The sequence below is a fragment of the Arachis duranensis genome, chromosome 9 (genome assembly GCF_000817695.3).
Source record: "Arachis duranensis cultivar V14167 chromosome 9, aradu.V14167.gnm2.J7QH, whole genome shotgun sequence".
NCBI classification, from domain to species: Eukaryota; Viridiplantae; Streptophyta; class Magnoliopsida; order Fabales; family Fabaceae; genus Arachis; species Arachis duranensis.
Genome location: NC_029780.3, coordinates 3524017 through 3543675, shown reverse-complemented (window position 1 = coordinate 3543675; position 19659 = coordinate 3524017). Strand labels below are relative to the sequence as shown.

Below are 19659 nucleotides of genomic sequence, written 5' to 3'. Positions count from 1 at the left end.
ATCTTTAATTAACTTTTATTATGTCAATAAATTATTTGATTAATTTAATTAAATTTAGTTACTAAAATATCTTTTCCATGTAGCTTTGCAAATATTTATAAAAGGAATATTAGAGAAGAAGAGATTAAAATGTAAGAATTAGAATGGTCCCAATACTTGCTTAAAATTCATGTCTTTTTTTTTCTTGGTCAGGAAAAAAATTCACGTCTATTTGATTTTTTTCAACTGAAACTCTCAAAAAGTCAAAAGTTAAAACCCTCCACTAGGGTTTATTTTGACGAGCTTCAATCCATGCAAATCCAAATGGCTTCCGTGCCCTTCTTCTCTCGTTTCCATTTGCTTCCTTCAAACCAATCATCATTTCCACATTCAACCTTTCACCTTCACCTTCACAACCCACAACACCCATTCATCACCAATGCAAACCCCTCTTCTTCTGATCACAAAGCTCAAGACTTTGCCACAAACCCAGTCCAGGGAATCGGTGGCTCTCCGAAGAAGAAGAAGGCCAAGGAGAAGGTTCACTGGGTTTGCAGCAATTGCGGCTACAGTGCAGGGCAATGGTGGGGTGTGTGTAGATCATGTGGTGAAGCTGGAACCATGAAAGAGTTTCATGAAACCAAAGGAAGTGACAACAAGGTGAGTGGTTTTGCTGTTATGGATGGTGCTGTTGGGTCATGGCTACCTCACCAGGAAGAAACTCAGTTGCGTCCATTGAGATTGGCTGAGGTCAATAGAGGTCTTGATCAGCTTCATTGGAGGATTCCATTGTAGGTTCTTTCAAAAAGATACAAGCTTTAAATGGATCATTTGTTTGCACTTTACCAGTGAAGAAACAATGTGGCAAGTGTTAACATTTTTTGAGGTTTGCTTTGATTTCAGAAACGGTCCTTGTGGAAATGAAGTTTCTAGAGTGCTTGGTGGAGGCCTTGTACCAGGTTCAATTCAATATTTATGCTTATCTTTAGACAAACTCTCTGTCTTGGCCATGATTTGATTTGTATGTTTGATGGGTGAGGACTAGTTCCAAGGAGTTACTACTTTTGCTTTTTCCTGTGCTCCTTATTTGAATTCTGTTATGAATTCTCCAGCTGATTGTTCTAGTGGTTACCATATCTTCTGTGATTCATGTTTCTGAAAACCCATATTGCAAGAGTGCTCATGGCTTAGTAATTTTGCTTTTGTAATGTTGGGTTTGAAGGCTCTTTGACTTTAGTTGGTGGCGATCCTGGAGTCGGGAAAAGTACTCTGCTGCTGCAGGTATGGATTACTTTTCAGATAGTGAAACACTGAAACTGGATCTACAAGTTAGATGGCTAACATTCTTTTGAAGACTTGGCCAACCCATGGACACTTACTTTAATTGTGACACTTGAACTTGCAGATTGCTGCAATGATCACAGAAGAGTGCAATGATAGCGAAGCATCTCCAGTTGTGTACGTCTCTGGTGAAGAGGTTTGGCTTTTGCTTGTTGGTGGTTTTCAAAATTGTAAACTTAATTATCATCTCAAGTTCCTGAAAAATCTCGTGGAGCTTTTATAAAACTTATTCATTTCTCAAACTAGATATTCAGGGGAAAATAACCTCATTTAAATGTAGAAGAAAGTAAGCCTGTGAATAATATAATAATTAATCTACAGAAAAATCGTTAACTTGGACAGTGTAGTATATTCTCTGATTTACAACTGTTGTTTAATTCTTTAAAATACTTTTTGATGTAGCTTTTATTTATCTTACTTTGTTCATTTATGACAGAGTGTTGAGCAAATAGGCAATAGGGCGGATCGCCTTGGCATTACAGAAGACATTTATTTATATTCAAGTAATGATATTGAGGTGATTTGTGTTGGATTCTTCTGACTTGTTTTTACCATTAGTCAGTTGTGTGTTATTTTTTTAACACGGTTTTAACAATTTCTTGATACTGCCAAGAATTTTGTTTGCCTTAAAGGTATTTTTAATTCGCTAGAGTAGAGCGTTGTACAGGAGTCTAATTGATGTATTGTTTGCTATTGTATTGTGTCAGGATATATTGAAAAAAGTTCAGTATCTCTCCCCTCGGGCTCTGGTTATTGATTCAATACAAACTGTTTATTTGAAAGGAATAATGGGAAGTCCTGGAGGGATTATGCAGGTTGGGAATCTATCTTGCTAAATTTCCTTGTTAACTTGCATCTTATTGAAAAGGATAACATCTGTGGTACGATTCATAGGTTTTCTGTTGCTTGAAATTCTTTGATTTGTTCATTGTTTCTGAGATGAATGGCCTACTTTATCATTCACACCATATCTTCCCTACTCGAGATTCATTTAATCTACATTACCAAAACTGTCAAATGTGCATTGGCTATATCTTTTTATACGGTGAAATGACATGCTGGTTCCCATGATACATGACATCTCATAGGTGTGTGACAGGTGAAAGAATGCACTTCAACTTTGCTGCGATTTGCAAAGACAACAAACATCCCCGTTCTTTTGGTGAGCAAGCATATGTTCATCAAACTTATGCATTGTACCTTTCCTGTTTAAGTGGCATGAGAATTGTTGGCTTAACCATTGCAAATTTGCTTTTTTTTTTGTTCTATATTTTAGATTGGCCATGTGACTAAATCTGGAGACATAGCTGGACCTCGTGTCTTGGAGCATATTGTAGACGTTGTTCTGTATATGGAAGTTGGTACCTTGATGTATCTTTCTTTCGTTGTATAGTTGACAAATTCTAATTCGCATATATTCTTTGAGACTTTGACTGTATATTTTTACTTAGATTCAAGTTATTGTTCAGTTGCAAGACATGGTTCATCCTATTCCCTTAATCCCTTTGCAAAATTATTTTGAGAGTATATTTTTGAGCTAAAATCACATAGTTTTGTTTTTACTGCCTAATGCATTTTTTGCATGTTACTTATGGAATGGTTACCTTGCTGAAATCACTTCATTTTCTCTATGTTAACTGCTCATTGTAATCCTCAGGGGGAGAAGTACTCCACCCATCGTATGCTTCGAGCTGTGAAAAATCGATTTGGATCCACTGATGAGGTACACCACTACAATTATGTTGTGGATCCACCATATCTTCCCTGACTTTATTTATATCTAAGTACCAACAACTTCAATAAATATCTGTTTGTAAGTTGCAACACTTAATATTATGAACAGATGTCTTGGCATTGACTTCTTTCTTTAGTTTAGTTTGGTACGTTTCTGGTAGTGTTTTTTATATGAATATATGTACCTTATTTGCCTCTCTTTAACCATATAGAGAAGTGGTATCTTTTTGTGTAATCATGCCAATTTCTTTTACTTATTTGGTTTTGGCATTATTTCCTTTACTCCATTGTCACGATGATGCAGCAAAAAAATTATTTTTGATCTTTGTTGTCAGCTTGGAGTTTTTGAGATGTCACATTCAGGACTTCAGGCTGTTTCAAATGCGAGTGAAATGTTTCTCAGTGAGCAACATTTAGATTCGGAAATATTAGCGGGGCTAGCTGTTGCTGTGATAATGGATGGCTCCCGAACATTCCTTATTGAAATTCAGGTGATTTTCTTTTATTTCTGTTGTGGGTAATTTCACTCCCCTTTATTGTGAATATATTGCAAGCAATTGTTAGAAATGATGATGTTTTCACTATGTAAAATTTTCTTTTTAAGGAAATCAAATGCACAAAACATAAAATTCATGAGCAAATCCATATACATTGTTCCAGTAGTCTAAATTGAGTTAGGCTCTTGGTGCTCAGTTGTTGGTTCACTGTATCATTGCGTGAAAATACTTGGAAGTTGGAACATAATAATACATAAATCAGAATTCTTTCACACATCTTTTACTTTGGAAGATTTAAGCAAATTTCCATATGCGTGTTGCAGGCACTTTGTCTTTCTGGCTCAACTGGTTCAAGGCAAGTTAATGGGATCCATGCAAATAGAGCTGATATGATCATATCTGTATGTTCAAAATTTTATTAACATGCTTTTGTATCATATCTTCATCTTCTTATCTTCTTTTTAGTCTTTTGCATATCCATTATATAATCTTCAGTGTTGAGAGGTGTAGAGTAATTCCTTGATCATAGTCTCATAACTCAAATGTAGGTTCTTATAAAGCAAGCAGGTCTTCGCCTACAAGAAAATGTAAGCTGATCTATAAATGCAATATATATTTTTGTTTGTTGGCCATTGTTCCTTGATCAGTTCTAAAGCCATTCATCTGTATTTTTTTCGACTTAACTGCTTTACTTGTTTTCTTCTTGACTCGTGTTGATCAAGTTCTGTTTTGTACAACAGGCTGTGTTTTTGAATGTTGTTAGTGGGTTGACACTTACTGAGACTGCAGGAGATCTTGCAATAGCAGCTGCGATTTGTAGCAGGTTTATATTTCTAAATTTTATTCAACTGTGTTAAAACTTGCTGATCTGAAAATGATAAATGTCATGTGAAGAGGATTTGGGAGCATATGATTGAAGTTAGATGCACATGCTACTTGCTTGGACTTGGAGGAATAATTTTCTGGCAGTTTATGATAAAAAATCAAAATTTTGGTTACACTTACCTCCTTTCTATTTATAAAATTAAAGCATTGATATAACTATATAAGTAATATTACACGTGATATCTTTATATTTTCTAAAATGTGACACTTAACATCCTTATAAACATAACACCAAAGAGGTCAGGTAACGATGAATTTTACTAAATCTCACGAGAGGTTAATGAAATATGTCCTTTTTTCGCCTTCCCTTATTGTTAGATTTTAGTGTCAATCTATGATGTACCTTTTCTTTTTCTCAGTTTCTTGGAGGTCCCAATACCAAATGACATTGCATTCATCGGTGAAATTGGACTTGGTGGCGAGCTTCGCATGGTAATGATGCTTCACGAGAATTGAACATTTGCTAATCAGAATTTACCATAGCATTTGGATTATGTATTATTTATGTGATGATGATGATGATGATGCAGGTTCCTAGAATGGAGAAAAGGGTATACACGGTAGCCAAATTGGGTTACAGAATGTGCATAGTGCCAAAAACAGCTGAAAAAACTTTAGGAAATGAAGGTCTAGAAAAGATGACACTTGTGGGTTGCAGGAATCTGAAAGAAGTTATTTACACAGTCTTTCCCAAGGTACTGAAAAGAATCTAAACTATTTGAGCACTTTGTGTATTCTATGATGCAACGGTTGAGTTGTTTCCGTATGACCTCAAGATCACAGGTTCAAGCCATGGAAACAGCCACTAATATAATTATCAGGTTAGGCTGCGTACATCACGCCCTTTGGGTGTGGCCCTTCCTCGAATTCTATGTTAACGCGAAATGCTTGTACCACGGGCTGCCCTTTTTTTTATGATGCAATTAGGCCTCTAGGTGCTGGGCGAGCAAGTGCTCGTATTTCGTGTTGTTATATTTCGATTCCTCTGGTCGAGAATCCTCATGTTTTCAGCACTGGTTGTATACTATTAGAAAAAAGAGAAAGTAGCCTATGATGTAATTGAAAAGAAACAGCAAAATTATGTATATATCTCATTTGTGTATGAATAACCTGGTTTCATTTGATGAAGTTAGGTTGGTTGGTTGAAGATATCAGTCTTGCCCACATTTTGTCTATTATCACCAGTTCACCACCTTCTGCTTCTCATTTATCCTCTACACAAAATTTGAGCCATAAGATGTTACAATCTTGTTCAGTGATAAAACCAAACAAACTTGCTTCAAATTACAAATTGGTTACCCCAAATGGAATATATGCATGTCTACCATTGACAGGGCCAACTATGAAGCCTGTGTATGAATGAATGGCACTATGAGCTAGCAGAGTGCAATACACATTAATCAATTGAATGTTAAAAAAAAAAAAATCATTTTGACCTCATACATTTCAAGCATGGTTACCGGGATATCATTGTCAATAGTTTTTGGAATTCCAACCACTGAATTTTTTTTTTGGTCAGATAGATTAGACAGCCCATAATCTTAGACATTACTCATATATTATACACCCACATACAACACACTCACAAACACTACATGAGTTCATTTAAGAGTTCATTTTTCCTCTCCTAGGACTTCAACCCGAGTGTAGCTACTTGCGAGGCAGTAGATCCTGCCACTAGCACCAAGCCTCGGCTGCACCACTGAAACCTTAAAGCCACGTATAAATACAATGCTAAAATACACTAATAATTTAGTGGTATACACAGCTAATATAATTTTATGTTACTAATTTCTATTAAATTTGCACTATTAAAACCTCAAAAATGAGTTCCGTTTCCTCCAATAACGAGTGAACGGTGATCAACGAAACTCGAAAGTAAAGTGTTTCCTCCAATAATGAGTGAACGGTGATCAACGAAACTCGAAAGTAAAGTGTTTCCTCCAATAATGAGTGAACGGTGATCAACGAAACTCGAAAGTAAAGTGTTTCCTCCAATAATGAGTGAACGGTGATCAACGAAACTCGAAAGTAAAGTGTTGACAACAGTTTAATTATTTTACATATTTTCATTTTGTATTTTAAATTTTTATTAATAATTAAATTTTAATATATACACAACATAGTTATATTTTTTTTAAAAAAATATTTAAACAAATTTAATCAACCATCTATTTTTACAAGAATCTCTTTGGTACAACGGAAGAGGTTGAGGTTGATTGTTTAGGGGATGTTCCGATGCCCACTCTAAGCACTGAGGCTTGTGCTAGGTTAATTGACCCTGTCTCTTTTGCGGAAGTCAAGTCAGCAGTATTCAGTATGAGCCCTTTTAAGGCTCCTGGTCCAGATGGCTTTCAAGCTTATTTTTTTAAAGAATATTGGGAGATAGTAGGCACTGAGATTTGGAATATTGTCCGGAGCGCTTTTTTGGGAGAGTTCTTAAATCCTAGCATCATGGAAACTCTGATTGTGCTTATTCCTAAAATTGATAATCCTACCTTTATAAAGGATTTCAGGCCTATTAGCCTGTGTAATGTTGTTTATAAAATTATCACAAAAGTATTGACTAACCGAATTTGGCATTTTCTTCCAGATATTGTTAGTCCTTTACAAGGAGGTTTTATTCCGGGTCGTGGTGCTCCTGATAATATTATTGTGGCCCAAGAAATTTTGAATTTCATGAAGCACACAAAATCCAAGAAAGGTACTCTTGCTTTTAAAATTGATCTTGAAAAAGCTTATGATAGGGTGGATTGGAGGTTTTTGGAGAGTACTCTCATTGCTTTTGGTTTTCCTATCATCACTGTTAATTTGATTATGACTTGTGTCCGTGCATCCTCTCTTTCTATTATGTGGAATGGGAATAGATTGGATAGTTTTGCTCCTAGAAGGGGGCTTAGACAGGGCGATCCAATGTCTCCTTACTTATTTATGCTTTGTATGGAAAGACTTGCTTGCTATATATCTCATAAGGTGGTCGAGGGTGTGTGGAAACCAGTTTCTGTCACTAGGGGTGGCCCAAAATTTTCTCATTTGATGTTTGCAGATGATCTCTTACTCTTCTGCCAGGCTACAAAAAGTCAGGTCCAAATGGTCATGCATTCTCTTAATATTTTTTGCAAGGCATCTGGCATGAAAGTGAATCTTGAAAAGTCTAAAGCTTTTTGTTCTAAAAATGTGACTGCTCGTAGAAGAGATATTTTTACTAGTGTTTCTTCAATACGTTTTGCTTTGGACTTAGGAAGATATCTTGGAGTTAACCTTAATCATTCCCGTACCAGTAGGGCTTCTTTTCATTCGGTGATTGAAAAGGTGAGGGGAAGATTAGCTAATTGGAAAGGAAGGCTTCTAAATAAAGCAGGGAGACTTTGCCTGATCAATTCTGTTGCAGCATCCATTCCTGTCTATCATATGCAGGTATCCTTTTTTCCAAATTGGGTTTGCGATAAATTATCTTCTATGATGAGACAGTTCCTTTGGAAGGGTCAAGTTGATGGTAGAGGTCTTTCTCTTGTTAATTGGAGGACCGTGATCACTCCAAAAAAATTTGGTGGCCTGGGTGTTAGAGACCCTGCGTGTGTTAATATATCTTTACTTGGTAAATTGGTGTGGCAACTTTTTCATTGTCAGGACAAGCCTTGGGTTGCTCTATTGAGGGCGAAGTATCTGAGGAATGAGGGAGTTTTAGATGGCCCTGTCCCTTGCAATGCTTCTCATGTTTGGAAGAGTATCTCAAAGGCTTTTGGTGCTCTTAAGGATGCCTTCTCTTGGTGCGTTGGGTCACTTGATCAATCTTTTTGGTTTGACAATTGGAGTATTGAGGGCCCAATTGCTCAAGATGTCCCTTTTGTACATATATCTGACTCTGATTTAACTATTAGAGACGTTTGGAAAGATGGTCAATGGAATCTCCATGATATTTTCTCTATCATTCCAGAAGATGATAAACAGCGTTTGAATGCTTATAATCCGGATTTGAATGCTGGAGAGAGTTCGGGTTGGTCGTGGGGTGTGGCATCATCTAGACTCTACTCAGCTAGGAGTGGATACAGTTGGCTAGCCAAAAGAAAGTTTGACTGGAATGAGCATGATAATTGGTTGTGGGTATAGCGTCTGCATATTCCTGAGAAGTATAAGTTCTTGATTTGGCTCAGTCTCCATAATGCTATTCCTACAGCAGAGTTTCGTTTGGGTCGTGGTTTAGCTTTATCTAGCACCTGTCATCGGTGTCAGAATAGTTCTGAATCCATTCTTCATTGTCTTCGGGAGTGCCCTAGTGCCAAGGAGGTCTAGAACCTTTTAGGCCTTTATTCAGATAACTCGAATTTACATGATTGGCTCTACAGAGGTGCAAAGAGTGGAGATGTTTTTCTTTTCTTTTCGACCATCTGGTGGATTTGGAGAAGCAGGAATCATGACTTATTTAATATAGATGATTCATGGAGTGCTAGTAAAGTGGTGAGTTTGATTCGTAGTTCAGTAAGGGAGTTTCACACTATTTTTGCTATGCATCAATCTCTGTCTCCTCCTTCACTTTGTTTGCATTGGGTTCCACCTCCAGTTCATTCTGTTAAATTGAATTGTGATGCTAGTTGGTTTGCTCCTTCTGGCTATGCTGGTTTTGGTTGTATTATTCGCAATCCTGATGGATGTTGGTTGAAAGGTTGCACTGGAAAAGTCGAAGTGTGCAGTGTTCTTTTTGCTGAATTGTATGCAATTTGGAGAGGTTTACTTCTTGCTTGGGAGAGTGGATTTCGTGAGGTTATTTGTGAAACAGACTGTTTAGAAGCTCTTTTCTTGGTAAACAAAAGAATGCTTAGTAAGGATATTCCGGAATGGGATTTGGCAAAGCATATTCAGGAGGTTATGAATTGGAATTGGAGAGTCTCTATTCTTTTAATTCAGAGGACTGCAAATAGTGTTGCAGATTGTATGGCTAAAGCAGCTGCTTCTGTCGCGGACATTCACTCGAATTGGAGCCAACCATGGAGTGAGCTTCAACATCTAATAGATTTAGATATGACCCTAGCCAATTAATTTGATTTTGTCTCTTTTTTCTTTCTTTTCTATTTAGTCACCAAAAAAAAATCAACCATCTATTTTTAATTAATATGTAATTAACGACTTCATTTCTTTTTTTTTAGACATTGACTTCATTTCTAATTTTGCCCAGTCGTATTCTTTTATTTTTTGTCATTTTAAAGCTTTTATCCTCATTGGGCCTAAGTGGCCCAACTAAGTTACCAAGAATTTAACCTTTACAAAATTTAATGGGCCTTGACAAAAATAAATAAATGGGCCTGACCCATTCCCCATTGTCTTGTCATCTGGAACCGAAAGCCTCTCTCTGTGTTTGTGTTTTCTGGTTCTGTGATCCGCTGATTTGCTGATTTGCACTCTCATATAACATCGAAAACAATTTGCTTTTAGATTTTAGCGATTCATTGCGTATTCTCATTGTTAATATGTATAGAGCAGCATCTTCTTCACTCAAGAGGCATCTCAAGGTCACTCTCTACTACGCTTCTCTCTCTATTTCCTTTTTTCTTTCTAATTTGTTTTTTTAATACCACAAATCAAATAATGAAGTTTTCAATTGATTTGAGCTAAACCCACATGAAAAAAATTGATTTTGATTCGTATTTTTTTTTATTGATGGGGTTGTATATAGAAAAGTTGTTTGCTTTTTTATTTTATTCATTAAATTTATAGTTGCCCATTTTGACAATTCCTAGATTACTTTTTCATGCTAGAAATCATGTGACAAATAGGGGAATAGAAAATTTAGCTCTTGTTGTTTGTGATATAGATTCGAATTGGTGAAAGTGGAATGGAATTTTATTTTTTTTGTGGTAATTTTGTTGCAAAGATTATGTGTGTGTTGCTGTGTGATGAAATGGAACCTTGTAATGTGTGATTAGGGCCATGGAAGCTACTTAGGAGCCACAAGGTTTGCAACTTCAGCTGCAGTAGCTACAAAGCCTTCCTCAGGTGGATTGTTCAGCTGGCTTACAGGGGAGAGTTCTAGTCAGCTTCCTCCGCTTGACACTCCGCTCGGAGGCATTGCCCTCCCCGATCCACTGCCGGATTTGGTTGAGCCAAGCAAGACCAAGATCACAACTCTCCACAATGGTCTCAAAATAGCCTCGGAGACCTCATTGGTATGCGCATAGTTATAGTTCTCTTTGCTTGTGTTTTGTAAGTGCACAAAAAAGGATATGTCCTGGGAGACCAATACAGGTTTCTCTGTATTTTTATTCTAAGGTGGTTTACCAATGGGAGCCACTATGTTGATATGTTCAATGACAATGCTACTTTGAGTGATAATAGTCTATTTGAGGTGATTGGTTAGCATAGTGATTATGTTTTTCATTTTGGTTGTTAATTAGAACCATGCAGCCTCAATTGGATTATACCTTGACTGTGGTTCCATATATGAGGCACCATTGTATACTGGGGCTTCTCACCTGCTCGAGCGAATGGCTTTCAAGAGCACAACAAACCGTAGTCATTTTCGTATTGTAAGGGAGGTAGAAGCTATTGGTGGCAACATAGGAGCCTCAGCTTCTCGGGAGCAAATGGGATACACATTTGATGCTTTGAAGACTTATGTTCCTCAAATGGTGGAATTGCTGGTTGATTGTGTAAGGAACCCAGTCTTCTTGAACTGGGAGGTCAATGAAGAGGTATTTGATTTTTGTGATTACAAAAGGATTGAATCTTTTTAATTCGTAAGGTTAAGTATCTGTCTTGTTTGTTTCACATTTTCATTTTCATTTTCAATTTGTACTTTTTCATTTTAATTACTAGAGATGCTACCCATGTCCTGCATCTGAAAATGAAGACAAGAAACAAACAAGCACCCTTAGTTAGCAGTTTCATTCTGTCATTCATCAGTATATGCAGCAAATGACATTGTTCTATTGTCCATAATTAAAATTTAGGTATTCCTGTGATGAATTATGAGAAAATGAGACATCTAAAAGAGTGAGTGTTTATATAGTATTTATTTATTTATTCTTTACAAGTTTAGTGACAATGTATTTATCAAGTAAAACGAAAACGAAGACAATGTTATTCCTTGCAAGTGTTAGGGCATCTTCCGGAGAAAGTTTGAGTTAACACAGCTAGCTCAACTTTTGCATGGTAACATCAATATTTAGTAAAGTCATAGGTTGTTAGAGTGAGTTAGGTTCAGTTACAAAGTATGAACAGTTAGAGAGAGAATGCAATCCTTGCATCAGAGATAGCCTATTACATCTTGCTATAACTTTACTTACTTTCCAGAACAGATCAAAAGAATAATTTTTTGCACAAAATAGAGAATTTTCAACTTATCTGAATCCCAAATTCTCTCATTTTACTGTCATAATTTACTAGACTCCATTGCATTGAGAATGGAATTTAACACTAAGTACTATACCAACTCATGCACTGAGATTGGAAACGAATATTTTTTAGCTCTGACTTCTGATTAGTTTTGGCCTTTTGGGGAATTAAACATAGTATGAATTGGTTGGTGGAAAATTGAACTAGGAGCTAGCGCTAGCAATCTATAGGATAATTTCCTTTCTAGTTTTCTTGTGCACTGGGAACCCCAGGAATTGTGGTAAAACCAGAGCATTCCATTTTGATAATGTAGTCTCTTTCTTTTATATATGTAATCCCGATGTGAAGACAAGTTGATTAATTGTTCAACTTTGGCCATTGCTGAATTTGTCGAACCATGTATTGATACAGCTCCAAAAGGTGAAATCAGAGCTTGGAGAACTTTCGAATAATCCCCAAGGCTTGCTCTTAGAAGCAATTCACTCTGCTGGTTATTCCGGTGCATTGGCTAATCCTCTTTTGGCTCCTGAAACAGCATTGAACAGACTGGATGGCTCAATTTTAGAGGAATTTGTTGCTGTAAGATCTTTTACCCTTTCTGATATTGACTGAATATTGTTGGTTTTCGGCTTCTGGTGATCTATATGTGAATGTGATTGTTGTCTAATGCGAAAATCAGGAGAACTATACAGCACCTAGAATGGTGCTTGCAGCATCTGGGGTTGACCATGAAGAACTTCTGTCTGTTGCTGAGCCTCTTCTCGCTGATCTACCAAATGTTCCCCGACCTCATGAACCAAAATCTATGTATGTTGGGGGTGACTTCCGTCATCAGGGTGAATCAGGGGTATGTGTAACTTGGTATAGAATACTACTTAGATTTACTTCATTCTGTTTAATTATCCCGTTTAAAAGACATATCTGTACTTACCTACTATGGTATGTTGCAAGTGCAGGCTACACATGTTGCGATTGCCTTTGAAGTGCCCGGTGGATGGCAAAAGGAGAAGGATGCCATAGTTTTGACTGTTCTGCAGGTGCTCATTTTGTCCTATGCCTTCAGATTTTGCTTCTTTTCTTCAGTTCTCAAAAACAGAAGGAAAAATGATTTTATATGGAAATAACGATTCTGATCATGCAGACACTTATGGGAGGGGGTGGCTCATTCTCAGCAGGAGGGCCCGGGAAAGGGATGCACTCAAGGCTATGTAAGTTTTACCGATATCTTCTGGCTAACAGTTTAGTTTGTTCCATAGTTGCCTTGATTCTTTCATTTACTTGCATACCAAATTCTCTCAAAATGAACACCTGCAATTTAATTACAAAAAGTAACAAATTGCATAATTTCATACTGAAACAAACTGCATAGCGTTCCCTGTACCAGCTCTCAAGTAACCATGGCTCTATGATATGCTTTATCTTGATCACAATGTTCTCTGTTTTCCCATTTGAGATGACTACAACACCTTATGCTGCCCTTGAGTCCTTATATTTGGTATATATTCTCTAATGTTTCAAGTTGTATTGTGTGTACAATTCAATCCAGACCTTCGCGTGTTGAATGAGCACCAACAAATTCTTTCTTGCTCTGCATTCAACAGCATCTTCAACAACACAGGACTCTTCGGCATTTACACAAGCACTGTAAGACTCTCTTTCTGAACTTCCTTTGCATTCATCTGCATGGACAATTCCCATGATTCTCATCTAATAAGTAAATAAAGGAGTTATCTTATAGAGATTAGCCAAGAAATGGTTAATTGACTCTCGAATTTGTGTAGAGCCCTGAGTTTGTGGCAAAATCTGTGGATATAGCGGCCAAAGAACTATTAGCGATTGCATCACCTGGACAAGGTATTACTTCTCTTTCTCTTTTGCTTCTGTAGTACATTGGTAAGGACCTTGATTTCTGTCTAATAAATTTACGATTCTTGCCATGGCAGTTACACAGGTGCAGCTTGACCGTGCCAAAAAATCCACAAAGTCTGCAGTTCTAATGAATCTGGAATCTCGAGTATGGTCTCTCTTTCTCTAATGTGCAATGGGGTTCTCTTTTGGTTTGACTCCCTTGTTTAAATTTTCGAAGGGCGGCACATTGTGTCTCCTTCTGAGAGTCCGAACCTCTAGTTTATTTTTTTCCCCTTTCAATTTCTTAATCCTTGATACAAATAATTTTCCTCTTAGCCTTAAGAATTGCCCGCTTTAATTACAAATTCATGCTTAGCTCTGCCATTGCCTCGTCGACCACTAAAACAAATATGTGATTATAGTACCTGCTCGATTGTTTGCCTTGTTCTTTTTAATCTTCAATTCTGAAGGGGAAATGGGATTTGGTTAGATTTCATATGATTCTTGTATGCTTAAAATAAAAGATCATTGTTTTTTTGTTTCTTTTTCAGATGATTGCATCAGAAGATATAGGGAGGCAAATTTTGACTTATGGAGAAAGGTAAGCAAGAATTTCTTATTAAATTTCTTATTAACTAGTAATGAGCCCTCTGCAAATTGTTACTTAAGAACTTTGTTATGATCATTTCAGGAAGCCTGTGGAGCTGTTCTTGAAGGCAGTTGATGAAATCACGTTGAACGATATCACCAAAATTGCTCAGAAGATTATTTCCACTCCTTTGACTATGGCATCCTATGGCGACGGTGATTAACTAGTTTTTCATTTAATTACTTAATTATGGCGCTTCGAGTCTTAACCAACGATTAACAAGATGTTTCCTCTTATCGCCGCAGTTATAAATGTCCCCAGTTATGAATCCGTCAACAGCATGTTCCATGCAAAATGAGAATTCCTGTATCATCATCATCGTCATCATCATCATATGTAACATTTCCAAGAGCAATTCTGGAAAATAAATTGCAGAGAAATTTTTGCGTGGATCTGAGGAGCCATTTGTTCAGGTTCCAATTTTTTCCCCCATCTTTTGTTCAAATGTAATGTTTTATATATTAGTGTATGGTCTCATGATTAATGTGACATTATTTTTTAAAAATTATAAATTAACGAATTATTTCTCTATATTCTTAGCTTATGAGAACACAAGGGTAACATTCTTTTTTAAATAAGTACCTGATTTTCTATTTAGTTGTAGAGTTTAATTTTGATGCGCTACTAACATTATAAAAGTTTATATAGTCGTGCAATCACGTCCGTTCTTTTGAATGACTATTCACAGTCAAGGTAAAAAATAGTTACTTTTGCTAATGGCCTAATGTGATGTTATATAATTGAATACACGTATAAAATTGTATGCATACCAGTGAGGCAGTTACCACTCTTTTAAACATGTTTGTGGCTTGTGGTTCATTTAATTGGAAAGATTATGTTTGAATGTGAAAGAGAATGAGAATAAAGTATCATTCATCTTTAACGTTCATTCAAAGTTTCTACTTATGGTATCCTTATGGAGTGTCTTAAAAACATTTCTTATCAAAACCAGTAAAAATAAGAGTTTAGTTTTAATGCAGGGATAGCATAAAGAATTTTGTGCTGTCATTCAATTAGATTTATGCATTTAGATTATTTTTACATCAAATAGAAAGAGCAAGCTTGAAATACAAAATTAATTCATTTTACATTTCAAGTCCTAATAAGTTCATCTTCCTTCACCAACGAACTGTAGCTCAAATGGTAGTCTCTTTGTGCTCACCTAAAGATTGCGGGTTCGAGTTTCACTTCTAATTTATTGTTTTTTGTCGTCTTCAAATATTGGTCTCCGAACTTTAGGATTTTTTGTATTGATACCTATTATAATTTTATTTAAAAATTTTATCAAACATAATTATTTGTTTTTTATACAAATTTAGACTTTTATACCGTGTGAGATTAGTGAAGGAAGATTATTTTACACCACCATCTTGATTTTCTTTTTCTCGATAATTTTTAAGCTTTCGACTAAAGTGGAACATAGTTTGAAGCATAGAATGCTAGTTCAGTTTCTAAAAATTTTAAATTTATTTTAATATTTAATTTTATTTTATTTTTAATGTTTGAAATAAGTTTCAATTATATATCTGCTGTTAATTTTTTGACAAAGCTAAACTTAAAATAATTTTGAAAATTTTAAATACATTAAAGAAAAAAAAACATATTTTATCCTGAATAAATCTAATGAACTTTATCAAAAGGAACCATTATTGATATGTAGTACTCTAAATATAATAATGGTTAGGTAAGAAGAATCTCGTCAGATAAAAGATATCTCAGTAAAATTCAATTCCAACATCTTTTTGAAAGTTCATAATTTTTACATAAATGCAATTCTCAAAATTTAATCTTAAACTTATTTAAAAAAAAAAGGTATAAGATCTATAAACAATTGAGTATATATTAAATAGATTTGGTCGGTATTTAAATTTATGCTATGATACATAAACCTTTTTAATAAAGAGTAAAGATTATGCATGATATATAATAGAACCCAGGATGAGATAAAAAAAAAAGAAGAATTTTTTATTTCAATTTGATTTTTTAATTTAACAGTTAAGAGAATTATTTTAACTTTTTTGTTTATATCTAAGTTTTTTTAAAAAATTTTCATTCATAAAAAATTAAGAAAAAAAGTGGTTATAAGATTTTAGAGGTTTTTATATCTTTTATGTTTAAAATTCTAACTCATACACTCACTAAAATAAAAATAGGACAAANTAAAGTGATGTCTATTTGATTCAATTTGACTAAAAAACTTTTTAATATAACTTATAAATAATAAAATATTTGACTTTTCATAATTACTAATTATTATCTAGTCTAATTCTTGATATATTTTTTAAATAAATAATTTAACCATATTTATAAAAACAATTAATTCTCTTAATTTTTATTCTTATAATTAGATTAATTGGCACATCATAATTCTCAGTTTATTTGATAAAGTTTGTATTCATAATAAAAGAATTTCAATATGCAAGAGTCATGGAATGAAGCGGTTCCCCTCCCCAAAAATAACTTTATTGGTAGTTGAGAAACAGATATAAAACATTGAAACAAAAAATGAAGTAAAAATTTACTCACGTTTAAATCCCTAGTATATATGAACCCAAGAAAGAAAAAAAAAAAGGTTCAATGACTTTATGGGGTTCATTTCAAAATAATCCAAAAATTAAATAGTATACCTCAACGAGTAGCTTCATTTTATAGAAAATCTCACTAAAAACGGGCAGATAAGAACAAATTAACTAATAAAAAAACGTGAATAATTAACCTAAATTAAAGTGCTAAATGTAAGATATAAAATTGAATAATTTGGACAACTATATTAAAAAGGCTAATTTTTTTTTATATTGGATTGTTATTGGTGTTTTTCATTAATATTATAATATTTTGGTGTAATACAGTATTATGGGATAAGAAGAAATCGTGAGTAACAATTTCAAATAAGACAAAAAAAATTAAAAAAAGTTTATAAAAATTGTGAATTACGATTTCAAGTAAGACAAAAAAAATAAGAAATCGTGAGTCACGATTTCAATTTTTTAATTTAAAAAAATGTGATTTATGAAATCTATATTAACGATTTTTTTTGTTATGCAAATCGTAAATAACGATTTGTATTATGCATCACACTTGTGAAATACACCTATTTTAACTCATATTATTGTATTACACCATTTCATTCATCATATAAAAAACAATTAACTCTATTAAAAATACATCAAAATCAATCACTAATATATATAAAATATATATTATAATATAAAATATACATAAAAAATAAATAAAATGATATATATTTATAAATAAATATAAAGTAACTAATTTTATTGTTCACTTAGGTAGGGTTTGTTTTTAGAGACAAGACACAGGGATATAGACAGTACATGTTTAAAATGTGTTTGAAAGCAGAGACATGGATACGGAACACATTGTTTCTAAGACCGTTTTTTATATTTTTGTGTCCACTCTTTTACGAAGGACAATGATGGACACGGAATTTGGAAAAGTGGACATGGATTTTTTTATAAATTTTATTTTTCTTTTTGTCTATAGATATTTTTTATTATTTCACTATTATCCTTTCTTATTTTTTCTATAATTAGTCTTGAAACTTTTGAAAGATAAATATTATTAAAGGTAAAATTGATCTTTTAAAATGTTAAAAAATAATTTATAAGTTGTAAGTGATTTTATATAATTTAAAGAAAAATCAGTTTTTAGATAAAAAAAATTAGTTTTATAAATAAAAATAAATTTTTATGTTCAAAAACTATTTTTTCCATGTAAAAACGGATTCTTTTTTAAAAGTGATTTTTTTATTTAAAATTAATTTGACTTATTAACCTAAACAAAATTTTTTATTAATCAAACTCAGATCTATTCTTTTATTAATTTTAATATATGTATTACTACATATTAATAATAAATTTAAAAATAAAATAAATATATTTATAATTTTTATTTTAATATAAATACTATTAAATTTTTTTATTAAAATTTTTAGTCCCTTCAAACATTTTTTCAAGTTTCGTTTATACTCCTACGTATTATCATTTTCTATTAAATTAGTTTATATTTGATTTAGAAAATTTGGAATCATATGATTATTTTAGTTATTTCATCTAATATTTTAGTCTTATTCATGTATATCCAAACATAATACTAAATATTACATAGGGTCTTATACATTATATCTAAACATAATACACAAATAATAATTTTTAGTATCTTCGTCTTATTCTCTATTTCAGTGTCATGTTCTATAAAACAAACGCAACCTTAATATTTTTTTACTTTGACATTTTTCAAGCTATTGCCTCATGGAAAGCATGCAAACTTGAAGGAGACGGCCATAATTTGCCCTTTCTCCATGGTCTTACATGCATGCATATGATAAGATATTATATTAGTATACTTTATAGAATTAAGTAGACAAAAATACTTAAAAATATTTAATTATTGGTTGCTATCGCTATCAAATCAATGTGTTTGTTTGGGTGATGTTAAGTTAATAAAAAAATATTTTTTTAGCATATGTAATAAATGTTTAATAGTAAAAATAAAATTATTAAAAAATATATTTTTTAAAAAACTAAAATTTATATCTTTATTTAAAGATTTTTTAAAAAAAATATATTTTTTACATAATAAGTAAATAAAAAAATAGTTTTATATTATTATATTTAAATATAATTGATAAATAAAAAATATTTTTTTACATGAAATATCCAAACATAAAATTATTTTTATTTTTTTATAAAATTTTTTAAAAAAATAACTCAAAAAATATTTTTTTTTAAAAGTTCACCTAAACAAACTCAATATCTAAATTTAATATCTAAAATAATGCATGCGTGGATCATGTACGTAATATTTTATTCTTCAAAAATTCAATGCAAGAATGATTGAATTATATATTTATTAGTGGTATGGTCTCATTTACCAGCCTCTTTGTCTTTTAATCAATTTGATATATATATATATATATATATATGGAGAGAGATGAGTTTTGAGAAATTTTAGTATTTTACTCAAGGTTTGAGAGTTTGAATTTCAAAAAATTATTTTGAGAGGATTGTTAATGAAATTGAAATATTTAATTCATGCACATCAAGTTAAAATGTCTGGAATGAAATTTTAAATTAAAACTTGGCTTCAAGAGACATTTATGTGTTTATTTATCTTTTTACTTTCAATTTTTGTATGGTATATTAGGAACATGAATTTGATCTTAATTAGTATCATACATATTACTCAAATCATTTCATCATTACCACTTCTATTTATAGTTTATTTTGGTAAACATACATAAAATAAACTAGAAGTTTTTTATTTCCTCTATAAGTTTTTTTTTTAACTTCACAAATATATATTAATCACACAATCTTTAAAAAAAAAGTTTGTGAATTAAAAATCTTCATTTAGGAAATAGGCCTTCTCCCAAAAAAA

The 19659-nt window shown here is 33.0% G+C and overlaps 2 protein-coding genes across 3 annotated transcripts; both read left to right on the top strand.

Annotated features, from left to right (window-relative positions):
* The first annotated feature begins 259 nt into the window (after positions 1-259).
* On the top strand, positions 260-5696 carry LOC107464085 (uncharacterized). Of its 2 annotated transcripts, none has more exons than XM_052254824.1 (16): positions 260-770; positions 883-938; positions 1202-1260; positions 1385-1456; positions 1757-1837; positions 2028-2135; positions 2420-2482; positions 2597-2707; positions 2978-3043; positions 3390-3545; positions 3875-3952; positions 4100-4138; positions 4292-4374; positions 4796-4868; positions 4967-5131; positions 5213-5696. In XM_052254824.1, the coding sequence occupies exons 1-16, from the start codon at positions 292-294 to the stop codon at positions 5243-5245; spliced, it is 1722 nt and encodes a 573-aa protein (XP_052110784.1). In that variant the 5' UTR covers positions 260-291; the 3' UTR covers positions 5246-5696. The 2 variants fall into 2 exon arrangements, with proteins under 2 accessions (XP_052110784.1, XP_015938481.1); XM_016082995.3 differs by having other exon boundaries at positions 261-770; positions 2597-2677; positions 5213-5695.
* A 4115-nt stretch (positions 5697-9811) lies between these two features.
* LOC107464019 (mitochondrial-processing peptidase subunit alpha) lies at positions 9812-14793 on the top strand. Its single transcript, XM_016082917.3, has 13 exons — positions 9812-9943; positions 10358-10597; positions 10826-11122; positions 12177-12344; positions 12445-12612; positions 12722-12802; positions 12907-12973; positions 13312-13409; positions 13547-13619; positions 13709-13779; positions 14165-14214; positions 14305-14417; positions 14508-14793. The coding sequence occupies exons 1-13, from the start codon at positions 9902-9904 to the stop codon at positions 14558-14560; spliced, it is 1521 nt and encodes a 506-aa protein (XP_015938403.1). The 5' UTR covers positions 9812-9901; the 3' UTR covers positions 14561-14793.
* Positions 14794-19659: the final 4866 nt, after the last annotated feature.

Bases quoted from the DNA above. Each gene is read 5' to 3' on its own strand.
- LOC107464019 (XM_016082917.3), top strand. From the start codon at position 9,902: ATGTATAGAGCAGCATCTTCTTCACTCAAGAGGCATCTCAAG. The intron at 10,598-10,825 runs GTATGCGCATAG...GTTGTTAATTAG, and splicing joins TAGCCTCGGAGACCTCATTG to AACCATGCAGCCTCAATTGG. The intron at 12,974-13,311 runs GTAAGTTTTACC...AATTCAATCCAG, and splicing joins AGGGATGCACTCAAGGCTAT to ACCTTCGCGTGTTGAATGAG.
- LOC107464085 (XM_052254824.1), top strand. From the start codon at position 292: ATGCAAATCCAAATGGCTTCCGTGCCCTTCTTCTCTCGTTTCCATTTG. The intron at 2,708-2,977 runs GTATAGTTGACA...TGTAATCCTCAG, and splicing joins TGATGTATCTTTCTTTCGTT to GGGGAGAAGTACTCCACCCA. The intron at 4,869-4,966 runs GTAATGATGCTT...ATGATGATGCAG, and splicing joins TTGGTGGCGAGCTTCGCATG to GTTCCTAGAATGGAGAAAAG.